At 44.5% G+C, this 16913-nt stretch overlaps 1 protein-coding gene and 1 pseudogene across 14 annotated transcripts in view; both read left to right on the forward strand.

Annotated features, from left to right (window-relative positions):
- ARHGAP21 (Rho GTPase activating protein 21) overlaps nucleotides 1-4913 on the forward strand; it is a 141169-nt gene extending 136256 nt beyond the window's left edge. For all 13 annotated transcript variants that reach the window (XM_080684786.1, XM_080684788.1, XM_080684791.1 and 10 more), the window contains one exon: nucleotides 2439-4913. In XM_080684786.1, coding sequence (XP_080540912.1) covers nucleotides 2439-4127 — 1689 coding nt within the window. In that variant the 3' untranslated portion in view covers nucleotides 4128-4913. The remainder of the gene's footprint in view (nucleotides 1-2438) is intronic.
- Nucleotides 4914-14488: 9575 nt separating this feature from the next.
- Nucleotides 14489-16565, forward strand: LOC308241270 (MRG/MORF4L-binding protein-like; annotated as a pseudogene). The gene is made up of 2 exons: nucleotides 14489-14585; nucleotides 16072-16565. The product of its transcript is annotated as an MRG/MORF4L-binding protein-like (transcript).
- Nucleotides 16566-16913: the final 348 nt, after the last annotated feature.

Here is a 16913-nt window from a genome sequence, read left to right on the forward strand (position 1 = left end):
GAATTATCTGAGAGTTACTTAATAGACTAGCTAACACCTTACCCCTAAATATTTTCCCAGTTGTCTAAATTATGTTCTTTGTTTATTTTTTTATTTTTTTATACAGAATGCAGTCAGGAATAACTCCTTGCATTTAGTTGTCATGTCTCTTTAGACTTCTTTACAACAGTTTCCCATCTTTTTTTTTTTCTGGAATATAAGATTTTAGATTTCAAACCTCTTTGAAATTCTCACTTTCCCTCTTATTAAATGCATATTGCTTAACCTGTTGTGATAGCTGTCTCTTTATCTTAATCATGGTGCTGTTTATACCATGCCTGCAAAATAATGGATATCCAAATGGTATAACTCTTTGTAACAGTTTTTTAATTGTAAAATATTCATTTCCCCCAACGCATATGTGATCACAGAACATAGAATTTAAAAGGGAATCCTAGTAAGTCTTCAAGAAAACGTATCTAATTTCAATGAAATTGTGATGTTTAAAAGTCAATCACTTGCTTAGTGCCAGATAAGCTCCTAGAAGGAAAGTCGGGTCTTCTTCACAACCACTATCGATCCATGTGATCTTTAGCAGCATATGTTAAAATGTGAATGACCATTAGAAAAGTGTAGGATAATTATAAAACTCATAACTTATCAAAAACAAAGTTCTGCTCATCTATGATTTCATTTTGGTGAATTCTTTTTAATATGGCAGCCTAAATTTTTACTTTATTTTTCAAAGACTTCAGTATAATAGTGTTTGCTTGTCTAAGTTTTTTATGACAGCAGAGAAATACACTTTCTGTTAGTCAGCATGCTTCCTGCCTGCCTGCTTGTGTCAAATGGTGTGTGGTGTCTCTGAGGGAAGGTGGGGGTGGGTGGGTGGGTGGGAAGAGATCACCAAAGAACTGTGTGCTTATATGCACAACCCATGGGGTGGTGAAGGCCTGGGGCAGGGGTCAATGGAGGAAGAAAGGGGACATATGTACTACTTTCAATAATAAAGATTTTTAAAAATAAAGTTTCAGAAAAGGACAAATAATGGTGTGTGGTAAACCAATAATATTTATTGACGCCTTCCACCACTGTTGATTTAGCCTATAGGCATTATGAGCAAATTAATTGAGTAATTGTTCTCAGGAACCAGTTATGCACAGCTAACAAAGCCAGTACTTGGCACCACAGCTTTACCAATAACAGTGCACTGGAGTGTTTCTTTGGTAAGATTTCATTGACTGTATGTTATTTGAATTTTCTGATTTTGTTGTTATCTTGAGATAAATGAAGATATCACCAACCTGATTTACCTAGGACAAGTTCCTGAAGTCCAGCCTGGCTGAACTGATGGAAGACCAAAGAGTTTCCTTATCTTAATGAGCTGATTGGATACAGTATCTATATACTATGCTGTCTATAATTAGAAAATTGAAGTCAGTCATAAGGTTTTAGTAACCTGTTTCAGAATATCAACTATGTCGGAACTTTAATTCTTACACCTGAAAGCACCTGGAGAATGTGTGAGCACTGCAGAAGCAGCGGCAGGCGGTAGGCACAGGGAAATTAACAAGAACAGGAGAGCTGGATGGTACTGAGCACAAAGTACTTCTTTCTGAGATAGATGTCCCTGAGCTGTGACTTGGCAGTTAAATAACACTTGTATGACTTGGCAATAAATACCACCAGGCTAGAAATGGGACTAGGTAAATAAAAAGTAAAATGTATGTTAAAAATTTATCTTAAAAGGAAGTACAATAACTGAATTACATTTTTTTAAAAGAGGGCAGTACTTTATTCCCCTTAGTATTCAGTAAACACTATGTTTAGTAACTGCATACATCCCATAAGCATTTGACAAATAAGTGTAATATCACACAATGATCATTTCCATTCCACATCCTCCAAGGATTTGAAAAACTGACTCCTCTAAACAAAGGATGGATTATTGCATTTGGCCACTTCATCAACCAAAATCCCTTTTAATGGAAGTGATAGAAAATCAAGCTAGTGGAGCACCTTAAGATCCTTAACGTATTTTCAGAAAAGCATGTCTTATTTTTAAGGACAGTTGTTCTCTGAGTGCAACAAATTACAATTTCACAACAGGAAGCTGTGATTGTATCAGTATTTAGTCAGGGGTTTTTTTTGTTGTTGTTGTTTTTTGTTTGTTTTTTGCTGTTACTTAGGAATTTTGATGCCAGTGCAGATAAGTCTCAAGATAGGTGATGTTTTGTTAAAACTAAGTAAGAGGAGTAGAGTGCTGACAGTTCTTAACTGGGTCTTTAAGCCTTTGAATATTTATATTAATAAAATAGAGGTATGAATTACATTTCATTAGTGCTTCTAGAGCTTCAGGTGGGGGTAATTCAGTAAAAAATATTTGGGGTAAAGCTCTTTCAGAAAATGAACTCGATCATGTTCTTATGCTCAAAGTCTCATTTCTGATTGCTCCCCAGGGTTCTTGGGGATCCGGAAAAGATCAGTATAGCAGGGAACTGCTTGTGTCCTCCATCTTCGCTGCTGCTAGTCGCAAGAGGAAGAAGCCAAAAGAAAAAGCACAACCTAGCAGCTCAGAAGACGAATTGGACAATGTGTTTTTTAAGAAAGAAAATGCAGAGCAGTGTCAGAACGATACTAAAATAGAATCCAAAAAAGAGAATGAGACATCGGGCAGAAAACAGAGGATCGCCATTTCCAAAGAAAATAATGCAAAGAAAGACAGCAGCGCCACAAAAGATGAAAAGACATCACTGCAGAAAGAGAGTGTGCCATCCGAAGAACCCTCACCCCCGCACACTTCCAAACACAGCAAGTCCCCAACTCTGAGCTGCCGCTTCACCGTCCTGAAGGAGAGCCCCCGGCCCCTGGGGGCGCCCAAGTCCTCCCAATTTGAAGAGACGGGGTCGGACTCCGGCACTTTGCTTAGCACTTCTTCCCAGGCGTCTCTGGCAAGGTTTTCCATGAAGAAATCCACCAGTCCAGAAACCAAATATGGTGAGTTTTTGGCCAATGTCAGCACCATCACCTCCGATTATTCAACCACATCATCTGCCACGTACTTGACCAGCCTGGACTCCAGCCGGCTCAGCCCCGAGGTGCGGTCCGTGGCAGAAAGTAAGGGGGACGAAGCCGACGACGAGAGGAGCGAGCTGATCAGCGAAGGGCGGCCCGTGGAGACCGACAGCGAGAACGATTTCCCGGTCTTCCCGTCCGCTCTGACTTCCGACAGGCTGTTCCGGGGAAAACTGCAAGAAGCCCCCAAGGCGAGCCGGAGAAATTCGGAGGGAAGCGAAGTGAGCGGCACGGAGGGAAGTCTAACCCCCAGTCTGGACAGCCGGAGGCAGCTCTTCAGTTCCCACAAGCTGATCGAATGCGACACGCTGTCCAGGAAAAAGTCCGCCAGGTTCAAGTCGGACAGCGGCAGTCTGGGAGACGCCAAGAATGAGAGAGAAACACCTTCAATCACTAAAGTATTCGATGTTATGAAGAAAGGAAAATCAACAGGGAGTTTACTAGCACCAACCAGGAGCGAATCAGATAAACAGGAGCCCACTTGGAAAACAAAAATAGCAGATCGGTTAAAACTGAGACCCAGAGCCCCTGCCGATGACATGTTTGGAGTAGGAAGTCAAAAACTGAATGCTGAGACCGCTAAAAGGAAAAACATCAGGCGCCGACACACGCTCGGCGGCCACCGAGATGCTTCTGAAATCAGTATTTTGAATTTTTGGAAAGTGCCGGAGCAAAGCGGAGAGTCTGAACTTTCAGCTGTGACTCGGTTAAAGCCCAAATGCTCAGCCCAGGACCTGTCCATCTCAGACTGGCTCGCGCGGGAGCGCCTGCGCACCAGTGCCTCTGACCTCAGCAGGGGAGAAGCGGGGGGCTCCCAGCCGGAGAGCTCGGGCGCGTTAGAAATTCCCGCGATGGACACGCCTGTGTCTTTTCAGGCCGATGCCGGCGGTTCTCCCAGTACCTTGGCTTCAACTCACAGGCCCCTCCTTTCCATACCACCACAGTCACCTGACCAAATAAATGGAGGAAGCTTCCAGAACATGAGCCAGAATGCTAGTTCTGCAGGTAATGCCCAACCTCATAAACTGTCTGAGTCCCCAGGCAATAAAGCACAGCTTCATCCCTGTCTTTAAACTGGGGTATGTTCACTATAGCAAATAAAAAGCTACTGTTACATGTTCCAGTAACTTTGTAAATATTTTCTTGTACCAGAATTGTTATTATGCAGCCCTCATTTGGGCTGGTTTTATCATTTTGCACTGTGAAATAGCTTTACAGTGCATCACTACAGCCAGAAGAACATATATATATATTTAAAGATATATTGGATAGTTGTATACAAATGAGTAAGGTATTTGTTGCAACTTACTACATAGTGTATACCCAAGATGACTGAAGAAAACAGCTGGCATCAGTGTGCAGCAGATTTGTTCTTTTGGTTTCATCACTAACAAAAGTGCCTCATCATAAAAATCCATTTGGTCTTTAGGGTGCCATATTGTTAAAATTAGATGACTTACATGAAACTAATGAGTGCGTTTTAAGGGTAACAAATTTCATTACATTTACCAGTTTTAACACAGTTGGATACAGAACTTCCATTCTTTAGTCATTCCAGGTGGATCTCAGTTTTATATTCAAACTTTTAATACAGTTTTTGAGTTTTGTGTGACTTGAATTTTTAATCTTTCTGTAAAATACGTAACTTAAATGATCATATTATATGTGTATCTTTTCTTCAGATACCAGATTTGATATAAATGTTGTAACATAGGTGTGTAGATAGTCGCCTGGATGGAACTGGCTTCTTTATTGAGAAGAATATAATTCTGCATGAGGACTTAATGATCCCAACCGTGTCATGCCTGTGTGCATACCCAATTAAACACTGGAAATAAAAATTGTGTTGGTGAACTTGGTATGGCTTGAAACTCATTCTAATATATTTTTTAATGTGATCCATTTATAACTACCTTAGTTGGTCCTGACTTTAAAAAATTACCTACTCTATTTATATCTCCCCTCTCTCTCTCTCTCTCTCTCTCTTTCTCTCTCTCTCTCTCTCTCTCTCTCTCTCTCTCTCTCTCGGCTGGCTGAGATCTCTTATAAATGTTTACATTGGCCTAACCTCACTTTTGTACACAGGTAACTTTCCTAGCTAAAGTAATATACTAGTCTCCACTTGTCTGTGGAAGAGATGTTCCAAGACCCCTAGCGGATAGTACCAAATCCCAATCAGCTTCTTCAACTCCGCTGGAAATGTGGCAGCAGCTTCCTCAGCAGCAGACAGCCTCTCTTCGAACATAATTTTTATGTCCCTCAGTTCAGAGCTACTCCTGAACCTGTGCAACCGTCCTGACTTGCAGTAAATGGCTTACTGTCATTTGTTTCAGGCAATCCCTGCTGAAATCTTTCTACAGGCTCAGAGCTTTCTGGCCAACACATTGCCCTCAGTCAAACATATTTTTGATTCACGTCTTTCCCCCACAAATTGAATGCCTTTTCCATTTTAACTTATCAAACCACAGTGTGGCAGTAACATTTGCAGTTTGAGGTGCAACAGCAAAACAAGCATGAATTTCTTTTTCCTTCTTGACAATTTAATAGATTTGTTCTTACCACAGATCTTAGCAACCTCAGCAAATTATTTTCTTATTGAGGATGTTCACTTAAAAAAAATAATTTTCCGTTTCTCTTTGGCATATCCAAATTGCCAGTATCATTACTCTAGCTGACAGGGGTCCTCAAACTTTTTAAACAGGGGGCCAGTTCACTGTCCCTCATACCGTTGGAGGGCCAGACTGTAGTTTAAAAAAAAAACTATGAACAAATTCCTATGCGCACTGCGGGCCCGGGACGAGTCAGCTGCTAAGCAGGACAGGCAGCGGCACCCGGCGGGCCGGATAAATGTCCTCGGCGGGCTGCATGTGGCCCGCGGGCCGTAGTTTGAGGACCCCTGCTTGGGGGCACAAACACTGACAGGTGGTTGGATGATCGAGCCTATGGCTGCCAAGGGACTAAGGGGCAGTGAGCATCTACGGGATGGAGACCCTGGGCCAAAGGATGATTCAGGTCCTGGGATGGAGTGGGACAGTGAGAGATTTCATCACAATACTCAAATCGAGCAATTTAAAATGTACGAATTGTTTATTTCTGGACTTTTCTATTTAATATTTTCGGGCCTTAGTTATTTGACTACAAACTACTGAACCCGCAGGTAATGGGGGGTTCAAGTAGGGAGAGAACAGTGAAAAGAACATGAATCTGGGAGTCTAACCAACTCTACTTTCTAGATATGTAAACTAAGACAATTTATTTAACTTCTCTGAATTGGTTCCCTCATATAAACAATGAAAGCAACCTGTTTTTCAGGATTATTAGATTTAAATGAGAGACTATTCCAGACAGTGCCTGCACATGCTACTTGCAAAATATATCAAAGCTATTATTCGAAATAATGGGTACTTAAATATCTTAGAATGTTAAGATTGGGAAGGCCTTAAAAATCATTAAATCCAGCCCTGGCCAGTAGGGCTCATTTGAGCATCATCCTATGCATTAAAAGGTCGCCAGTTTGATTTCCACTCGGCATATACCCAGGTTGTGGTTTCCATCCCTGGTCCAATTGCTATGTTTCTCTCTCTCTCTCTCTCTCTCTCTCTCTCTCTCTCTCTCTCTCTCTCTCCCTCCCTCCCTCCCTCCCTCCCTCCCTCCCTCCCTCCTCCCTCTTTCTCTAACATCCTAATAAAAGAGTAATATGCAGATTGACCATCACTCCAACACACAAGATGGCTTCCCCCATGTGGTCAAAGATACTGCCCCCATGTGGACACAAGATGGCCACCACAAGATGGCCAGCAGGGGAGGGCAGTTGGGAGGGACCAGGCCTGCAAGGGAGGGCAGTTGTGGGCAATCAGGCCAGCAGGGGAGGGCAGTTGGGAGGGACCAGGCCTGCAGGGGAGGGCAGTTGGGGGCGATCAAGCCTGCAGGGGAGGGCAGTTAGGGGTGACCAGGCCTGCAGGGGAGGGCAGTTAGGGGCAAACAGACTGGCAGGGGAGCAGTTAGACATCAATCAGGCTGGCAGGGGAGTGGTTAGGGGGTGATCAGGCTGGCAGGCAGAAGTGGTTAGGGGCAATCAGGAAGGCAGGCAGGTGAGCGGTTGGGAGCCAGCAGTCCTGGATTGTGAGAGGGATGTCTGACTGCCATCCTGGGATTGGGCCTAAACGGGGCAATCGGACATCCCTCGAGGGGTCCCAGATTGGAGAGGGTGCAGGCTGGGCTGAGGGACACCCCCCCCCCATGCACGAATTTTGTGCACTGGGCCTCTAGTCAGTAAAAATATAAAATCATTAAATCTAGCAGTACTCAATCCTGTCAGACCCAATATTCTCTTTATAAAAAATATTTTATAATTTTTTTTACTACTTTGAAATGAAATTCATAGATAATATAATATCTGTATGACATCTACATATATAACTTGTTATTTATTCAGTATATGAAACTAGAGGCCCGGTGCATGAATTCGTGCATGGGTGGGATCCCTCAGGGTGGCCTATGGAGATCGGGCCCCAGCTTGGGCCCCAGCCTCGTAGCCCCGCAGCCCTGCCTGGCACCCCACCTTGGCCTGCTCCACCATCTCACCTGCGGGGTGATGGGTCAGGGCTGGGCCCCCTGCCCAGCTCCCTCAGCACCTGGGAGCTGGGTGGCAGCCCTGCCCCCCACCGCCACCACTGGTCGCCGTCTGTGGGACAATCAGTGGGGCAATCGGGCTTCCACTCACACCCGCCTTGATCTGGTGCTGCCCGCTCACCTGCTCCACCATCCTGCTATGGTCCTGCTCTCATCGGGGCCCATCGGGGCCGGCAGTGCCTCCACTGCTGCCCGCTGCCAGCATCACGTTGCTGACACCTGCCATGTTTGGCACTTCCCCCTAGTGGTCAACACATGTCATAGCAAGCAGTCGAACCACCGCCAGAGGGGACAATTTGTATATTAGGCTTTTACTAGTATTATATAGAATAGATTATGATTTTTTTATATTAGAAAATAAAAGGAAAGTTATAAAAAATATTTCAATATGTGAGATAGATGTTTGCACCAATATATATAGCACTAACGATGCAATAACTTCATGTACCATAAATAGTTTTGTTGTTGGTGATGTGATTTTTCTTAAATGATGTACCATTCTTGTGCAAATTCTTAATAAAATAAAGTACACTTTTTTTTTTTTTTTTTTTAGTTTACATGGTAGATGTGTTCCTGACAAAGTCAGTGTATTATTAAAATCATCAAAGATATCTATAAAAATGAATTTAGGTTTAAGGCCCAAATATATTTTATTCATTTCTGCTCATTTTTAAAATTTCCTTTGATCATTTCTATTTGCTTAGATCATTGATTTTCAGCCTTTCTTGTTTCCTAATTTCCATTGTGATTATTTCCTTTAGCCTTTGAATTATTAGATGTGTATTGTTTAGTTTCCAAACATTTGGAAACTTTCTGTTTCTAGTTATCTTAAAAAATACACAACTTGACTTCTAGCGTAATTCCACATGATCATTAAACATACTCTAATAGTTTTCAGTTGTTTGAAATTAATTGAGACATCTATAACAATAAAAGTGTAATATGCTAATTAGACTGGACGTCCTTCTGGATGACCTTCCGGACGAAGCCAGAGCTGCGAGGGAAGCTGGATCCCGGGTGCCAGAGGGAAGCTGGTGCCAGCAGCCGGGGGAAGGAAGGCATATGGTCAGTTTTGATAAATGTCTCATGTCCACTTGAAGAGAATACATATTCTGTCATTGTTGGGAACTCTGTTATATTGATTAGTTGAGGTTTCCTTCTCATGTTTTTCTCATCTTCTATCTCTTTACTGATTTCTTACCTGGCTCTTCTCAGGTCCTCAGACATGATAATAGTCTTGTGTTATGGTTGTAGGTTTATATATCTTCGTTAATTTTTTCCTTACGTATTTTGAAGTTAGTTTGTTAGGAGGACATACATTTAGAGCCATTTTATCATCATGGTGGCTTGACCCTTTTATCATTATGGAGTGCCCTTTGTTATCTCTAGCAAAGCTGCTTGTCTTAAAGTTTATCCTATATAATAAAAGCCCAGCAACCAAACGATGGAGCAACCAGAATGACCAGTATAACCAGAATGACCACAGCCCCTCACCCCTGCCAGCTCTGCCCCCCAACGGGGAGCCCCACCCTGATCCGGGGCCCCCATCAGGGCAGGCTGGCCAGTCCCCACCCGTGCACCGGGCCTCTGTAGAAATATGAAACCCTGCCCCACCACCACTTCAACCCAACCTGTCAAAGGCTCCTGAAACCACAAAATTAGATCACTGATTCAGGCTAGCAGTTCAAAGTGTAAAGCCTCATTCACACGTGAGGAATTCGCACCTTTCTCCTTCCCCTTGGACTCCGCATCTCAGAGGAGGCATGCACAGTATGCACGGTATGGACGTGCAAATGAAGCTCAGAAAAGTCACTCTTTTGGGTCTTGTGGCACATCACCAAAAGCCAAGCACCAGACTCTGTCCCTTCCTCATCCCCGCAGCCTCAGCTCCAGACAGGCACTTCCCATGGCAGGATACAAGGAGAGCCCTTCTCAATCTTCACAGGGACAGGAATGCTCAGGAGGCCAAGATAATAGAAACCTAAGGACCCAAATGCTGAGGCCCATGCCGCCAGGGCCCGCTCAGCACAAGGCCAAAGAGGAGCTCGGACCAAGTTCTAGGCCAGTGGTCGGCAAACTCATTAGTCAACAGAGCCAAATATCAACCATACAACGATTGAAATTTCTTTTGAGAGCCAAATTTTTTAAACTTAAACTTCTTCTAACGCCACTTCTTCAAAATAGACTCGCCCAGGCCGTGGTATTTTGTGGAAGAGCCACACTCAAGGGGCCAAAGAGCCGCATGTGGCTCGCAGGCCGCAGTTTGCCAACCACGGTTCTAGTCCAATTCCTAATCCGGTCCCAACCTGCCATCCGGGCTGCAGTGTGCACTGGAGTGTGTAATCGAAAGGGGTGCTCTGGAGGCAGAGGGCGCACCCCAACCCTTGGGCCCCAGGGGTTCTCCACCTGCATGGCCTTCCCCCAGGTGCTCAGCCCCAGCTGTCCAGCAAAGCCCCTTCGCTGGGGTGGGATCACAGGGGGCAGGCCAGGGGGAGGGGTGGCCAGCCCGCAGCATATGCCACGGCTGTTTGCACACATGTAATTAGCTCTAATTATCCAGGGCTTTCAGATCGCCAGCTCCGGGCCTGGAGCTGCGCCTGGGGTGAACGTGCCCACGGAGCCGCTGCTCCTCTGAATGAGCCTCTCACCGGGCCAGGAAGCTCTATCCCCGTCCACAGCACCCTGTGTCACGTGTCTGTCTCACCCTGTGCATCTCTCTGCCTGTTCCTTGCTCTCTGATCCTATTTACTCATTCCCCGTGTCTCGCTGGGCCTTTTGTCTCTGTCTCTCATCGGATCTCTGCTTATGGAGAACACCCCTGCCGCCCCCACAAAGGAACACACACCAGCAGAATAGCCTTTTCAATAAAAAACTACAAGTGGGAAACAGAGTGAATTAAAAAGCATTAACTTAAAAACAATCCACGTGTCTGCAAATGCATTCCAAATGGCAGCACTTCAGCGGGGTAGCAGGGGCAGGGCGTGCTGGCCACATGTTCTGGAGCCTCAGACACAAAGTGTAGGGGGCTCGGTGCCTCACTATGGGCCCCTCCCACTAGCCACCTGGGATGGCAGGGTCTGGGGAAGGGACTTAGTCACCCTCGTGGACCCCCACCTGATTCCGTAGACGCTTTCCCCTGTTCTGGCATCTGCTGGTCCCTCTTACTCACCCAGTACCTCCAAACCTTCCTATGCTGACCCCAACTCTCTTTCTGCACCAGCCCTCCCTTCCTCCACACACACAGATTTCACCCTCTCCCTCACCCCCCAGTCTTCTGCCCCATACTTCTTCCTGCCCTGCCCCACCTCCATTCTGCCCTTCTGCCCCAGACCACCCAGCAGCCCTGGCTCCGGGAGAAATGGTTAGAACAAAGCTTTCCTTGGCCGGAAGAGACTCTCCAGGGAGCTGCATGCAGAAAGGCGCTCCCAGTCCTGTACCTGCAACTGCTCTGTCCTGCCAGATGCCAATCAGAAATTGTGTCTCTGGAGACAGAGGGTAGCAGAAGTAGGCTGCTGTCCTTTGAAGCCTCTCATCAGGAGGAAACTCTCCCCACCCCCCAAAAAAGTTCACCCTGCTGCCTCCCTAATCACTTTCAGCAACCCTCCTTTGCCCCTTTCCCTGGAAGTGGAAGGACTGGAGCACATCTATATATATATATATATAAAAGAGTAATATGCAAATCGACTGAATGGTGGAATGACCAGAACGACCACTCAACCAGTCGCTATGAGGCTCACTGATCACCTCTCTGTCCCTCCCCCTGGCCAGCAGGCTCCAATCACCTGATTGGGAACGGGGAACCAGGGGTCGGTGGGGGGAGGGGGTGGAGCCCGCTGCCAGCAGCTGGGGTAGATGGCCCTGATCACAGGCCAGGCCTAGGGACCGTACTTGTGCATGAATTTTGTGTGCCAGGACTCTAGTTTATGATATTAGTGTTGCTTTATCAGTTACTTTTGGTTAGTGTTTGCAAAATAAGTCTTTTTCATCCTTTCACTTTCAACCCTTGGTGTTTATATTTTTCAGGTTTTATCTCTTGTAGCAGCATATATATATATATATATATATATATATATATATATATATATTTAAAAGATAGTCTGGCCAAAACCTGTTTGGCTCAGTGGATAGAGCGTTGGCCTGCAGACTCAAGGGTCCCAGGTTCGATTCCGGTCAAGGGCATGTACCTTGGTTGCGGGCACATCCCCAGTGGGGGGCGTGCAGGAGGCAGCTGATCGATGTTTCTCTCTCATCAATGTTTCTAACTCTCTATCCCTCCTCTCCCTTCTGCTCTGTAAAAAATCAATAAAATATATATAAAAATCAATCAATCAATAAATAAATAAATAAAAAATAAAATATATATTAAAAAAAAAAGATAGTCTGGTAATCTTTGTCTTCTAATTGGAATATGTAATCCATTTACAATTAATGTAATTACTGTTGTATTTGGATTCATATCTGCCATTTTAATATTTGTCTTTTCACTCGTTCCACAAGTTTTATGTACCTTTTTCTCACGTTTCTTGCCTCTTTTGGATTAATTAAGTATTTTTATTATACCATTTCCTCTTCCTACAGCATGTTATTTATTCTTCTATGACATACTCCACTTAATAGAATCTAACTTAGAACACACTACTTTCCACATGTTGCTTATTGTTGTTTGATATTCATATACCTTATAAGGCTATTTTGTTTTATATAGTTGAATATTCATCTGCATTTACCAATAGTTATCATTCCTAATGCTCTGCATTCTTTTATCTGGGGTCTTTTTCCTCCTTCCTGAAGAACCCTACTTATTGTCTTTTAGTGTGGGTCTGCTCATGAATTCACTCAGCTTGTATTTGTTTGGAAATGTCTAGTTTGCCTTCTTTTTTCAAAGGCTATGTTTACTGCCTATAGAATGCAAGGATTTTCTCTCAGCTCTTTAAAGATGTCACTCTATTTTCCTCTGGTTTAGGTGTGACTTGAGAGTTAGCTGGACGTCTTACTGCTCCGTTGAAGATGACTGTCTGGCAAGCTGTATTTGTAACAGGGGCAGAGCTGGTTGAGGGAAGACTGCAGTCTTTTTAAGGCTGTGTCTATTCCCTGGTTCTGACCCTCTTCTAAAGTGTGACTTTACCAAGAGAGATCTCAGCTGGCAGTCTGCAGTATTTCTTCTTGTTGTTGTTTTTTTAATCTTTTTTTTTTACAGTTTATTTATTTTATTATTTTATTTTTTATTAATGATTTCAGAGAGGAAGGGAGAGATAGAAACATGAATGATGAGAATCATTGACGGGCTGCCTCCTGCACACCACACAATGGGGATTGAGCCCACAACCCAGGCATGTGCCCTTGGCTAGACTTGAACGCGGGACCCCTTAATCCACAGGCGGACGCTCTATCCACTGAGCCAAACCAGCCAGGGCTGCCGTGTTTCTTCAGGCCTCCTTCTCCTTGGTGTGTCCTGAACACCACTGTTTGTCATCTCAGCCCTCTGAGACACCCGAAGCACCAATCTGTTTTCCAACCTGCTCTCAGCCTCCTACCAGTAGCGTCAAAAGGAAAACCACACACTGTAGTGTCCTCTTCCTACAGTGTTCAGGGATTTTGTTTCAAGTCTCAGCTGGCTTGGCACCCTGCCCCCTGCAGGTCTCTTACTTATTTACCCGCCACCGCCCCCAGCCAGGAAATTTGATGAAAGTCTGCTGCTTAGTGGGGCCCTCTCTCCCGATGCCTGACTTTGATTTGAGTTCCTCATCTTAGCTGCCTTGACGACTCCAGTTTGTTTGTTTCTTTGTTTATTGATTGATTGTATGTGTTTTACCCAGCTTTTCTAATTATTCTCAGTAGGGGTGTTCATCTGCCATGAGCTATTCCATTGTGGTTGGAAATAGATGTCCCCTAAACTCAGATCATTATAAATAGGTTTTTCACCTACAAGAATGTCAGACATTTAAAAAACGTATGGGATATGAGGTCATTCTTAATATTTGCAAGTTTCAACACTTGTCACACTGGAGCTTATAGGAAAATATTTTATTCTAACAATAAAAGAATATGTACTAATATATTTAAATATTTAAAAAAGCATTTTCTAATATTAAAAAAATGGGATTCTCTAAAAGCACCCAGATAGGTAGGTAGTACCTCTTAAGTAATCTGATGTTATGTGCAGAATTCAGGGATTTACAGTCATTCAAACTGCCTTCAGTCTCTTTAAGTTACTCTGGTCTCACTTCGGTAATATGTAATGGTTAGAATAGTTTATCCCATAGAAACTGTGTCTCAGTTTTATTTCTACTTCTTAATAAAAATGTTTAAGGATTGTTTAGTCTTGTTTTAAAAGTAGTTTATAGCCCTGGCTGGTGTGTGCAGTAGTTAGTGGTTATCGGCGCACACACTGAAATAGTCCCAGGGTCGATTCCTGGTCAAGGGCATGTACCTGGGTTGCAGGTTCAATCCCAGGCCCCATCGGGGTGGGAGGCTACCAATCAATGTGTCTGTCTCACATGTTTATCTTTCTCCCTCTCTCCCCCCCCCCCCCACAAAATCAATGGAAAAATATCCTTGGATGATGATTAACAAAAGCAATAATTAAAAGTAGCTTATACTGCTTCTTTACTCAAAAGAGACCAGCATTTGTATTGGGTTCATTCATTGAAACATTTATGAAGTGCTTGCTGAGATGCAGTTCCTACCTCTGAAGGCGTTTACAGATGAAAATATATGAGATGTTTAAATCTCTACTTCTTGATATTTTTATAAGGTCATATTCTTTAAGTCTTGCTTAAATCTAGCTGGGGTGCTGTACAATATGTGCAGAAGAACAGCACGCAGCCACAACCTGGTTGCTGACCAGCTGTGTGACTACACAAGTTACTTTACTTCTCTGGACCTCAATTTTCCCATCGGTAACAATAAGTCTCTTAGAACAGCTGATCTGAAAGTAATTTCAACTCCACCATTCTGATTCTCCTGTAAGCTACCATACTAGAACTCTAGAAATGGAAACCTTTTTCTTTTAAAAACAAGTAAAAAATTAACACAGAAGTATAATATGACACCGTTACATCGCCCAGAATTAACAAACATTGACATTTTGTAATATTTACATCAGATCTTTTTTAACAAAATAAATATTTCTGATAAGCTCTTACTCTGTCACCCTCTTCTTTCCCATTCCCTTCCCTCTCTCCTCATAGACATCATGAGTATATTTTTCAGATTCATATTTTACTTCTATCATATACATAGCCACAATTATTGTTATATATTTGATTTACATAAGTCATATGACAGTGTAATGAAAGAAATGTAACTTGCTTTTTTCACTCAGTACGTTTTGAGACCTGTATTGATACATGCAGCTCATTTTCCCATTATGTAGGGATGGCCCTGATGCTGCATTTCACACGGATCAGCCAGCATTAGATTTGGGCTGCGGGTAAATGTTCCCAGTAGGTGTAATCACTATGCTCCAGTTCTTCACGGCGCTATATAAATACAGACGCTTACAATGATGTTCATTGTTTCATGGTGGATTTTAAAATTTATGTATTAAAATCAATGATAATTGAAGCCAGCCTACTTTTTCTACACAATTACCCAACAAATATTTGAAGATCTTTATCATGTTTCCCAAATCTTATCTTTTCCACTTTAAGCATTCTAATTGCTTAACATGGAAGAGCAGACAAAAGTTACAAGGAGATGGGAGTTATCTCCATATGAGGAAAGAATCCTAACCAATTCTGTTAAAAAAAAAATGCATTGTTTAAATAGTCACAGGTTCTAGGGATTGGGGGTCTAGGACGTATGTATCTTTGGGGGCCATTTATTAAGCCTACTACAGCTGTGCTCTAAAAAGGTATTAAAATTACTATCTTCTAATGACATATATTTTTTTGCAATAGGTTATTAAATGTGCCAAACAGAAGGAGGCAGGGGCCCAAAAGTCGACTAGGTTTTATTTTCTCCTTGATGCTTAAGAAGCTTACTTTTCTGACAGCTACTACTATGGCAACAAGTATCATTTGTTTTAGGAAAGAGCCTAATGGGCAGCATCAGAATAGATTTTCAACTCATTAGTGCTTTTCTTCAGCTCTCTGGCCCTTAGGTCTTCTTAGCAGCCTTTCTCCACCAGGTTTTCTTACCTGAACTGCACAACATAGAAAACTCTGTGAGTAGCTGTTCTCTCAATTCTTCCAAGGTTAGATGGTACATGTCCAGTACCATTCACGATTCATAGGAAGGGCACTGAGCCGTGCCCCGCCGCTCCCTCCGGGGGCTCGTCGCTGAGCGGCTGGGCCACTGGGGAGGCCGAGGTGGGTGCGGCAGGCGACTGGGGGCGGGGGGAGGTGGTGCGGGGAGGCAGCCACTAGCCCCGCCGCCTCCGAGGAGAGAGTGGTGTGGAGCCCCGAGGAGGAGGTGTGAACCGACACTTCCACATGATGTGTAGCAGGGACAAGTTCAGACAGAACATGGGCAGGCAGGTGCCGTCCAAGGTCACCTGGGACCACCTGAGCACCAAGTACGGCACGCGGGCGCTGCAGGAGTCTGAGATTCTTCCATTCCCGAATCCAGAGAGGAACTTCGTCCTTCCGGAAGAACTCATTCCAGGAGTCCGCGAAGGAACAGTGACCAGTGAAGAGGAATGAAGGAGGAAATGAGGGAAGACATGGACCCCACAATGGGGCGATGATGTGTGTTCATCTTCAGGAAGCTGGCGGAGAGCAACCGCAAAGGGCAGCAGAGACAGAGATGAGAACTCCGGAGACTTGGGGGCCAAAGAAGGGGTGGACTAGCGCAAGCGCCGCCGAGTTACCCACAAAGTCCTGACCGCCAACAGCAACCCCTGCAGCCCCAATGCCGCCAAGTGGTGCCCAACTTAGACGCTCCCCAGAGAAGGGCTGGCAGCTGTGGTCACCAGGCCATCGGTGTTCAGGTGCTCAGCCGCTGGGGCCGGCCCTGGGGCCCGGGGGTCTGTGGCGCCCACGCCCCTAGAAACAGGGTCACCGGCTTAGGTTGAGTGCGCTCTGTGGTCAGTTCCGCTGCTCTTTGCGCCAGGGCCGGAGCTACAGCCCGCATGCCAGAGAGACCTGGAGGCCTCCGCTCGCCCGGGAGCACCAGTCTTCCCAGTGGGCCATCTGTCCATCTGTCTGCTGCTCTTGCTCAAGTGACTGTGACCTCAGGAGAAAGGCCACACAAGCCGTACACGGCGGCCTCTCCCTCAGTGCCTG

The sequence above is a fragment of the Plecotus auritus genome (genome assembly GCF_963455305.1).
Source record: "Plecotus auritus genome assembly, chromosome: 1".
In the NCBI taxonomy this organism is placed as follows: Eukaryota; Metazoa; Chordata; class Mammalia; order Chiroptera; family Vespertilionidae; genus Plecotus; species Plecotus auritus.